Source organism: Cebus imitator, unplaced genomic scaffold (genome assembly GCF_001604975.1).
Source record: "Cebus imitator isolate Cc_AM_T3 unplaced genomic scaffold, Cebus_imitator-1.0 Scaffold78, whole genome shotgun sequence".
Classification (NCBI taxonomy): Eukaryota; Metazoa; Chordata; class Mammalia; order Primates; family Cebidae; genus Cebus; species Cebus imitator.
Genome location: NW_016107393.1, coordinates 1,217,317 through 1,229,080, shown reverse-complemented (window position 1 = coordinate 1,229,080; position 11,764 = coordinate 1,217,317). Strand labels below are relative to the sequence as shown.

At 38.6% G+C, this 11,764-nt stretch overlaps 2 protein-coding genes across 2 annotated transcripts in view; one reads left to right on the top strand and one right to left on the bottom strand.

Moving 5' to 3' along the window:
- RBM45 (RNA binding motif protein 45) overlaps positions 1 to 11,764 on the bottom strand; it is a 474,379-nt gene that overhangs the window by 386,978 nt on the left and 75,637 nt on the right. The gene's annotated exons all lie outside the window — the stretch shown is intronic.
- PDE11A (phosphodiesterase 11A) overlaps positions 1 to 11,764 on the top strand; it is a 398,839-nt gene that overhangs the window by 328,560 nt on the left and 58,515 nt on the right. Inside the window, exon 15 of the mRNA XM_017532656.2 lies at positions 3,333 to 3,433. Within this exon, the coding sequence (XP_017388145.1) occupies positions 3,333 to 3,433 (101 nt within the window). The remainder of the gene's footprint in view (positions 1 to 3,332; positions 3,434 to 11,764) is intronic.

The following is an 11,764-nucleotide window of genomic DNA, read 5'->3' as shown; positions in this document are numbered from 1 at the left end:
TTTTTTTTTTTTTTTTTTTTTTTTTGTTTTTTTTTTTTTTTTTGAGGCCAGGAAGGGATCATCTGTTCCCCATTATTTGTCAGTTCTCTAGCTGTGCCATTAATTATTATTATTATCATCATTAAGGCCCTGCTTCGCTGGAATAGCATCATTAAATATGGAGGTTTTTTCCTCCAGCCTATCTTGAGAAAGCATGTCTTTTGCAATATCATGAAGGCCTTCAACCCCGTAAAGGAGAGTCGGCACTCCGGAACTTGAATGCAGGCTGCACAAGGGAAAACCTGCTGGGGATGATGTGTTTTCAGTTGGGAATGAAACACCAAGAGTTAGGCTCTCAGTAACTGGCAAAAGCCAGCATCCTGGCCTCTGTAGCTATGGAATTTTCCTCCAAAAGTTCTGTGGAAAAACTTCGATTCAGATTATCTTTTCTGTACTGATAAAGGTGATGACTATACACCTCTGGCTCCACAAACCACCACCTTTGTAATAACAAGCATTATAAACAGGATGTCAGGTTTCCTTAGGGAAACAAACCCCACTCACTCAGAATTTGTGTCCATACAAACAAAACACATTGGCCGTCCTTCACTCTGGGGTTCCCTATAAAGAGCAGAGACTATCAAAGGCGGAACCATGCTCTGTCCCAGCACTGCCTCCAGCCCCCCATGGTCCTGCCCATCAGAAAGGCAGAAATGCCACTGGTGGTATTGTTCCACTTTCCAAGTAAGCTCTGGTGCAGAGAGGTTAGATGGCTTGAGGAAGTTTGCCCAGACTTTTCTTCCTCCACATCTGCATGTCGTTCCATTAATGCCACACACTGCTTCCCTAACAGAGTAGAGGCAGTATTTCAGAGAGACTCAAATCTACTTCAGGGACCAAAATGTTAAGGCACTATAGAAGACTAATCTGCATATAAACAATACACTGATTGCAAATTAACTTTTTAAAAAAATTAAAGCCGCTCTGGCTAGCACTGTCACTCTTAGCTGTAAATGTCATTAGTGATTATATATCCTTCAAAATACCATATTTTTACGGTACCTTTTCTATATTTAAATAGGTTTAGATATACAAATACCATTGTGTTATAGTTGCCCACAGCATTCCGTACAGGAACATGCTGTATTGGTGTATGATGTAGCCTAGGAGCAATAGGCTATCCCATATAGCATAGGTATGCAGTAAGCTCTATCACCTAGTTTTGTGTAAGTGCACCCTATGATGTTCACACAATGAGGAGGTCACCTAACAATGTATTTCTTGGGATGTACCCCATTGCTATATGATGCATGACTGTAATAAAATGCACACCCTCATAAAATAATCAGCATCCTCAAGTTCAGACCAGCTTTCTTCATATCTCAGTGTTAACCTTTACTACAACTTCCTCCTAAAGGCTGCATTTCTTTGGGAGATGCTTGGTGCATGGCTGGACCCAGGTGACTGCTTTTCCATAGCTTCCTACCACATTTTCTCCAGTCCCAGAACACCTGCCTGTGATTGACCCTTGGGTAATGCACAGGCAAAAAACCTGGGCAGAATCATGGTGCAGCATTCCTTTTGTTATTTGTCTTCTTAATGGCTGAATTAAGGGTCTGAAGAGCTCATTTGAAAATTATTATTAATATTGGACCTGGTCCCAGGTGGAACCAATATACTCTATTCTTTAAGGAGTGGCAGGTTCACCCAATGAAATAAATTAACTTGGGAGAACAGATCATCATCTGGTGCCTGGTAAGAGATAATTTACTAATTGATAATTCTAATTTGCTGAAATAATTAATTTACCTCTCATTGGATAATGGTTCATTCTCAGGCAGTACTCCTCCACCATCTTCCAGCTCTCAACATATGATTTAAAACTGATCCAGTTCCCAGGCCATATAATGATGAGTTCATATTTCACACTAAGAAAACCTGGAAAATGAAAAGTCCTAACTTTCTTTTTTTTTCCCATTTATTTATTTTATTGCATTTTTGGTTTTGGGGTACATGTGAAGAACATGAAAAATTGTTGCATAGGTACACACGTGGCAGTGTGATTTGCTGCCTTCCTCCCCATCACCTACATCTGGCATTTCTCCCCTTGCTATCTCTCCCCANTAGGTTTGGGGGTACATGTGAAGAACATGCAAAATTGTTGCATAGGTACACACGTGGCAGTGTGATTTGCTGCCTTCCTACCCATCACCTACATCTGACATCTCTCCCCTTGCTATCTCTCCCCAGCTCCCCACCCCCCACTGTCCCTCCCCTGTTTCCCCCCAACTGACCCCAGTGTGTAGTGCTCCCCTCCCTGTGTCCATGTGTTCTCATTGTTCAACACCCGCCTATGAGTGAGAACATGCGGTGTTTGAGTCCTAACTTTCAAAACAAACTAAGTGAATTTTTGGTCACTTTACAGAAGGATTTTTCACTTTACTAAAGACAAATAATTTAGCCTAATGTGGGTAACATAAATTTTGATGAAAACAAGGGTACCTTTCAAAGGTACGGAGATAAAAATGTCATCCCAGCTTTACTTAGGTAATGGTCATTTTAGAATCCCATTGTGCCAAGAACCATGCCTTATACATCCTAGCTATTCAATAATTATTCATATTCACCATACTAAAGCAGCCTGCCAAACACTTCATCAAGATGCACCTTAATGGTGGGAGGTAGGGTTCCTCTGCTTCAGCAGCAGCGACATATTGGGCCAGGTAAGTCTTTGTTGTGGGAGTCTCCTGTGCATCACAGGATGCGTAGCAGCATCCCTGGCCTCTACTGCTAGATGCCAGTAGCACTCCTGTCAGTTGTGACAATCAAAAATGTCACTAGACCTTGCTAATGTTCCCCATTGTTGACATCTCCCCCAGTTGAGAAACACTGGTCTGATCTTTTTATTCTTCTTAAAGTCATTTGTTGCTATGGCAAGTGTTTCCAAAATGCCAGCTTAAACCTTTACTGGAAGTAAAAATAGTATTTATTTTAGGGGGAGAAATGTTCTCAAATGTTTTACAAGCTTCTCCTCTAAGTAATTCCATAGGAAACAGGTAGTCAGATGGAATTGTGGGCACAACATATTCACAGTAAGATAAATTCCAACAATTTCAAATTTCCCTTTCAGACTAAGCACGTAACAAAGTTGGTAGACTTTCTCAAAAATGACTTGCATTCTGACTTTGCTATGCTTCCAGGGAATCTGTTTCTATTTATGCAGAATTTCACTACACTTTTTAAAAAGTGATTTTTTAAATGTTCCAAGACTTTTTTTTAATAAAGGAAAAACATGTAATCAACAACCACAGATTTAATGTTGTCCCTTGTGACTTTTGACTTTCTCATTACAGGGTCACAATATCTTTGCCAACCTGTCCTCCAAGGAATATAGTGACCTTATGCAGCTTTTGAAGCAGTCAATATTGGCAACAGACCTCACGCTATACTTTGAGTAGGTATTGGCATTTGATCTATTTGACAAATGGATATCTAAAGTTCCATCCTGTAATTGATCTCCAGGTCTACACTGGCGGTTTCCTACTATTCTAGCATGGATATCAGTGTGTAAATGAGCTAAACCTTTTTTGTTGTTTCTCTCTCCTATAAATGATGTTCATTAAGGTGGTATATATAAGCGAGAGAATCAAGGCTACAATCGCAAGATTTCTATTTGTCTTCTGTTTTATGAGCCTTGTTTATGAGCCTTGTTTGACACACAACTCTGAAACTAAGTGATGGCCATTTTAATTTTAGATACTGACTAATATTGCTATTTAAGACTATTAACTTCTGGTCAGCTGTATAATGGCACTGATGATAAAGATGAAAAATATTCACTGATTGAAAATTAACTAGCAATCCAACAGTTCACTCCTTACTTCTTTTCTTTCTCTTTCTTTCTCTGCATTTTGCCAAAGTTCAGGCCTTTCTCTGAGCTGGAAATTGTACCCTCCCATTTCCAGTGAGACCTGCTTTATCAGGTGCCACCTCTTTTAGCAGCCTGGAAATTTCTCCTGCCGCTGATTTGCACAATTTTTTCCTATCTTAGAGACCAAGCTATGCTACTCCCTTAAAAAATTATTTCATTTGATCCCATGGAGATCTTTAATTGCTTTTTTATTTACCTTTCTTTTACTGTCTACCTTTTTAAATAAATAGAGCACATTTAGTACCTCTATTTTCCTAACACCCATTTACACCATCAAGAACAGAGTCTATCTCCACTCTATTAAGATTGTACTCTCAGAGGTCACCAGAGACATACATTTCTTTCCTCGGATATGATGATCTGTACTCACTTCTGATAGTTTCCATCTTCTTTGAGATATCGGAAGGTTTAATGAGTTATTATCAATTTCTACTCTCCTTGCTTCCCCTATCTCCAGCCGCCTTTCTCTTTTCTCTTCTAGATCCTTGGCAGGTTTCTTTTCTCCTTGCTCCTGTGTTTAAGCTCTTGAACCATGTTCTTCTTTCTCTACTCAGATCACTCCTCTGGCCTCATCTCTATGTTACTTCTATGTATGTTATGACCTTTGTGTAGAAGACTCTGAAATTCTTCACTCTAACCCTCCCTCACACTGTAGACCTGTATCTCCAACTTCCATCTCAAAAAACCTTCAGTGTCCTCATTGCTTTCAAAGGAAGCTCTAAACTTGGTTTGACTTTCAAGGTCCTCTATAATCTGCCCCAACCTTTTTTCATTCTAACCTTCCACTTCTCCCTACGTGACTGCTCTATGTCAACCAGACTAGTCTATGCATTACCCTTTGGAACACCCTGTGTAATGCTCCTTGTGCCCTCACCGTATTACCATTCCCACATGGAATCCTGTTCCTCCACTCGCTGACTTCCTGAAGTGACCATCCTTTAAGATCTGTCTCTTCTACCGCTTTTTCTAGGCAGTCTCATGTCACTCGCTTTGAAATGACTCCGTTTGAAAAGCACTGTGGCATTGCATCAGTTAGAATTAGGTTCAATTGTAAGGGATGTCCAAAGCTTAAGACACTCAAAGCTCAAAGAGATTGCTAGAAAGTCAGTCTATAAAATGTTCAGCACCCAGGAAGTCCTCTACCAACACAGCCAGGTAACTCCCTTTATTCTACCTGAAGAAGGCCAGAAATTTATTCTCTGGAGAAATAAAATGAAGACCTCTGATCTGAGGAAAGGTACAGGGTGGGAATGAGATACGGTGCTCAGAAGAAGGGATTAAATTAAATGGAACCAGTCTCTGGATTGAAAACCAATAGGCCATGGCCAAGCACTTAGAAGCTAGGGGTCTATAAGCCCCACACCCAGGGTTGTCAGATTTAGCAAGCAGAAGTACAGAAAGTCCAGTTACATTTAAATTTCAGATAAATAATGAATAGTTTTTTAGGATAGAAAGATAATTAGATATCTCATGAAACATTTGGAACATATTTATACTCAAAATTATTTTTTGTATATTTCAGAATAGCTATAAGAGAGGACTTGAAATGTTCCTAACAGATAGAAATGGTAAATATTCAAGGTGGCAGATATCCTAAATACCCTGACTTGATCATGGCACATTCTATGCAAGTAATAAAATGTCATATGTGCCCAATAAATATGTATAAATATTATGTATCAATAAAAATTTTGAAAATAATTATTTTTATCTGAAACTCAAATTATTTTATCCAGCAAGTGTACCCCTCCCACACACACACAACTCCCATTTAGCTTTTTAATGCATTACTATTACACGTGGAAAACAGAATCACAGCACATTTTATAAGCATCCAATATGAAGGACGGGGGCCAAAACAGACAGAAAAAAAATGAAATTCAGAGAAAACAGGGAGAGGAAGAAAACAAAAAACTAAAAAATGCTGTTACTATTCTCAGAGAGGTAACATATTGCATCCATGAAACAAGAACAGGATGCTTTTTAAAAATAATAATAGGAGCAACCATGAAAAAGAAAGCACTTTTAAAAATTAAGAACATAAACAAAATTAAAAAATCAAATGAAAGCATTAGGAAATACAGGCCAAGGACAAAAGGCAGCAAGACGGAAAACACTGCTGTATTTTATTATATGTCTTTAGTGCTATTTGATTTGTTAACTATGTTCATGTATTACTTTGATACATGTAATTTATAATTAGTTTAAAAAATATACTTAAAAAATTGAAATCCCAGCTCTGCCACTAATTAGCTGTGTGCCAGCAGATAAATTATTTACTTCTCTGAGCCTTTCTTTCAAGTATAAAACGGAGATAACAGTACCTATGTCATGTCTTTTAAATGTCTCATAAATGGTGACATCTACAACCTCATTTGCTTTATAACCTATTTATTTTGCAAGTTCTGTGGCCCTTTAGTTGACCTAAATGACATAATCTTTCATCTTTTTCTTGATTAATGCTCCTTGATTTGGAATTTATGGAAAGCCTGTATCCTTTTAATGTTTTATTGCCTGTCCCTCACACTTGCAGGATCTTGTGTTATTTTTCTCAAAGTAGAAGTATTTTCCAAACTATGTTTCCAAGTAACTTCTAAAGAGAGAGAAAAAAATCTCAACACTGAGTCCATTTATCAAGCCCTGTTAGGGATTTGACGAATCACTGAGTGACCGCTGGCATGCAGTCAAGGAAGTTGGTTGCAACTCGTTTTCTCATTACCCTGTTCTTATCTTAATGCTGCAGCCCCTGCTAATGTTTGCTGACTCCCAAAGAAGCTGGCTTGTTCTCTTTTTGTCAGCATTATTGTTTTTTGAGGTTCTGAATAGCTGCCCACTCTCTAATCTAGACCTTCAGAGGACTGGTTCACTTGCCTGTCTAAAGTTGCATTAAAATATTGCCGTATTTTTAGCCAGAACAATCCCTAGGGTTATAATGAGGGGGAAAGCAGCTACTGCAAACTGTCACCTAGATGTTTTTATTTAAAAGATGTGCAATTGTGGGATTGGAAGTGATCTTAGAAATGTTGCAATCCAATTCATCTCTTTTATTTTGCTGATTAGGCGCTGAGATCCAAATGGTTAAACAGCATAGCTCAGGTCGCATAACTCATTATTGGCAAAACTGGAACCCACACCTCCTCTTTCAGGGCTTTTTCTTCAATCACAATTGTTCACTGTCTAATGGAAGAATCAAGAAATAATTGTAATTTTAATTGGGGATATATTATGTGATAATGTTAACCTTTCCAGATGTTCTATAATCAGTTTAAACACCAGCTTGGGGTCCCTGTGTCCTCTACCAAAGCAAAGTTGGAGCTAAGGGCTTGCATTCAGGTAGTTTTGTTTTGGAAATGATACCAAGAATAAGAGTGAGGGGATGGGACAGTGAAATGGGGAAGGAGGGAAGCCAGTGAAAGGAAGGACACATTTCTTTGTTGTTCACTGCTATGGTCAGCTTGATGCTGCAGGGACCATCTGTGAAGTCTCATATATTGCACTTCAAAATTGTCTACCACCCACCATCCTCATCAGCCAAAGGTCACTCTGTGGGGTGTTAACTCTCACATACTTCCAGGTTGTATGTGCCTGATGGCTGGGCATTCCTGCAGCCATCCCATTTTTTGGTCCCACACATGAAGTCAGCGCAGTGCCAGGGCAGAAAGTATGTGATCCGCCTGACCACCGAGGCACTGCGTGTAGCAGCAATGGCAGGAGAGGGCTAGGTGGGCCAAGAGGATATAAAGGTCCCCGTACAACTAGTTTCTGGAAGTCTGGATTATTGTTGGTTCTTCTACCCTGACTACTCAACTCAAAAGTCATGATACAGTTAAATAAACCAAATAGGAAGCTCACTGTCCCTCTAGGAGAGGTCTAGGCTGGGTGGGATAGAGGCCTGCCTTTTGGAGACGGGTTTCTGACTCATTCCCAGGGGAAGGATTTCTTGCCATGCTCTAACAAGAAAAAATAGATAAGATTCATGGAAATGTGGAAAGGCTCTCAAAACATCCACAAAAGTTTATGACTTTAATTTCTAAAGACCTTGTGTGTCCTTGGGATTCTGTGCTATTCAAATGGCATATGAAAGCAGAATTCACAAGATTAAAATACAAAAACAAAATCCTTAATGTGAACTTCTAAGTTTCACAACCTGAGCCTGGGGGTTAATGATTCATTCTGATTTTCTAACTCAGTGAAGACGTTTTCCAGTTACTGCTGAGTGATTTTCTGAAGTTGATTTCTGTGCCTATTTCTGAGTCCCTGCAGTGAATAAGGCTTTGATAATTAAGTAGTAATTTCACCAACTTTAAGAGTCAGATCTCTGTTTGCTTCAGTTTCCTTGTCAGCAACATGTGTATAGGCATATCACCCATTCTAATCTCCTAGGATCCTGTGGCAGTTAAAAGAGATTAACTTTATGAAAGAGCTTTGACAATGTAAAGTTTCTTATAAAAAAAAGGAATCACTCAGCCAGAAAACTTAATAAAATATGCACCATAAAAGATGATGCTTGTTGGAGTGGGCCGACAGATCTAAAATTACAAATGTTGTAACTTCAAAGAGATGGTACAAATGCCCTGTACTATTTATCTGCATGTAAATCAACAAAGATGACCTATGCACCTTCTACTATTAGTAATAAAAACAACAAATAATATTTTTTTGAGTGCTTGCTTAGGACCTTTATATACACATTATGCCATTCAACAGTGAAAGCAGTCCTATTTAAAATAGGTACTATTATTAATGTCAACCTAAAAGGAAGAAGCTGTGGCAAAATTAATATAAGTAGAGAGTTTATTTGGGCCAAAATTGAGAACTGCAACCCAGGAGCATGGATTCAAGTTGCCCTGAATATACACTCCAATTAGCAGCAGTTACAAGTGGATTTTTTTTTTTTTTTTTTTTTTTTTTTTTTTTTTTTTATCAATTTTTTACCTGAAAATAATGTGATTTTTGATTGGATATTGATTGTTTTTTTTTTTTTTTGCGATGGAGTCACTGTTGCCAGGCTGGAGTGCAGTGGCACTATCTCAGCTCACTGCAACCTCTACCTCCCAGGTTCAAGCGATTCTTCTGCCTCAACCTCACGAGTACCTGGGACTACAGGCATGCGCCACCATGCCCAGCTAATTTATTAAAAGCCGACTATGTTCAGTGTTCTCAACTTCCAGTTGCCTACAGTCCACCAACCCCATATTAGAAAGTAAACTGATGAATAATAAGGTGTTAATGACTGATAGAACTTAAGCCATTATTCTCTCCCAAACATTATTATATTTTAACAGAGCCTGATAACTTAACTCATTGAAATTATATATTATTATAACACCAGGATAGAGCCCCTGTAGTAGGTTGATGGAGGAAGTATTTTGGTATTTCTTGACATATTTCAAAGCATTTTGCCATATACTCATCCCATATTCCCATCCACATGAAATCAGAACTCACTAAAATATGAGAAATGTATCCAGCTAGCACGTCGTAATGGTTTCTTTGTAACAGGCACTGTGCTAGTTGCTGGGAATGCACAAGAGATAAGATATGGCTCTTACCTTCAGGGACTCAGAGCCCAGCGGGGAAGAGAGAGGGCAGCAACACCCAGAAGTGAAGGGCTGTGGTGAACTGAAAGCAGGAGCAGCTGGAGTGCGCCCCGTCTAGCCATGGTGTCCACGGCTTCTTTGCCTGGTGATTGTGGTTTGACTGAACTGACTGCTAGGGCCTCGTGGTCTCTAATCTGCCATTTTCAACATCTAGAGCAATTCTTACCTTTCTGTTTCCTGCATTTTTGCCAGTTTATTTGTGCCATCAACAACGGCAAGCATCAAACAGGTCATTTCACTCAGGTTCTTGGCAGGCCCTTCTATTATCAGTGCTAGTCTAAAGCAGGGAGAAAATTCACTTCAGAATTAAATAGAACACTTTCTTTTCTTTAGTCATAACAATGGTAGTTAACATCTGTGTATTAATTTTCTAGTCCTCTCCAATGGTTTAAAAAGTCCAGAAATCCCTCTAGAATCCGCATTTAACAATTATTTGCAGATGTATGATTTGCCTGTTGAGCAAGCTGTAAGACAACCAAAAGCACGCACCCACCCTATCCACACATCCGTACACCCAGCAACCCCTACCTGACAACCCTGGAGTTGAAACTGAGGAGAGTTACAATGATGATTGGCCACCTCAGCATTAAAACTTCCTAATGCTTATGGACTTTTAGTAGATTCAAAGGAGTTAGATGAATAGATAGATAAAGAATATGTATACATAAGTACGTGTATAGATGCATAAATTTGCAACAAAAAAATTCATGATTAAAATGTACACAGAAATGGTGATTTCTCATTTTACAAATAAAAGATGCCTTGAAGATAAATTACAAACCAGAAAGATTTCAATGTAGTGTTGGGTGACTGGTAACCAATCTTTAGAATTATTTTTGAAGGTAATTTTAGCAGTTCTGTTCAAATGATGCTTTTTTAAAGACTGCTATTTTTCTGAGTGGAACATATGTCAGGAGAGCAGGATAAAAGCCTAATAAAAACATATCTGATTATAAATGAGATTTTCCAGTAAGTTGCTTTTCACTAGCTGAGGTACTTGCCATTGTCCTTGAAAACCAAGGTTCCCCATGATCTGTGTGAGAAGTTAATGATACAGTTCCTCATGACAAAGAAGTCTGGATCCAGAGGGTGTTGTATAATTTTGTGTATTTTCAAATATTCTTTTTAGCGGCCTCACGCTTCTAAAAATTTCCCTGTTTCTAACAGTTTCACATATGTTCATGCTGTTTACCCTGTTTAATCTATATACACATATACATTTAGATGCTAACAGAACAGCTGTATGGGCAAACTTGTTCCCAAAAGCACAGTGAATTTCACATTGTTACTTTGTAATGATTATTACTGGGAAGAAGGTCAGAAATACATCACCTGGAACTGTGAACCACTGACCTGGCCCAAGCCATCTGCAGCTCTTCTTTGGAGCACTCCCTTATTGATAATGGAAAGACCCCTGTCTATGTCTGCCTTGATTCTTGGTATTGTCTTGGTATAGCAGCCTGTGATGCCGTTACATTGAATGAGGGCTGCTGGCCACCACTGTTCACACACTCACAACATGAAAAGCTATCTGGCCGCAAAGGTTTATGCTACACGTAGTTTACAAAGATTATTTCAGAGGGCAGAACCAAGAGGCTGGGGGTTTGTAATCTACCTACATCTTCCTATAGCTGCCCTGGGACCCTAGGCAAGTCGCTTCACCTTCCTTCACCTTGAGTTTCCTCACCTATAAAATGAGAGAATAGCAGATTTTTCTCAAATGTTCCATACAACCCTACCAGTATATATAATGAAAACTCAAACATAGAAAAGAAGTCATTCTATGACCCAGCAATTTTACATATACATGTACATATGCATACACAGAGAGAGAGAGAGAACTCACACAAATTCATAAGAAAACATGTACAGACAATTCATAGCTACATTGTATGTAATAGTAAGAAATATTGGACATAATATAAATTTTCATCATCAGGAAATGGGTAAATAAACGGTGGTATAATAATAGATGGAAATAGCATACATCAGTGTGAAGGAATAGCTTAGAACTGTATATAACAACGTGGGTGACTCTCACAAGCATTGAATGGAAAAAGCAAGTTGCCAGATAATACATACACTATGATGACATTATTTGTATAAAGTTTTAAATCATGTAGAGCAATATTATATAGAATTTACCTAGTAAAATTATAAGGGTATATGTGATGATGCTTTAGACAAAATTTAGAAAATGGTCATCGTATGGTGGGTGGGAGAAAGACAGAAGTAGCAGTTGGGAGGTATACAG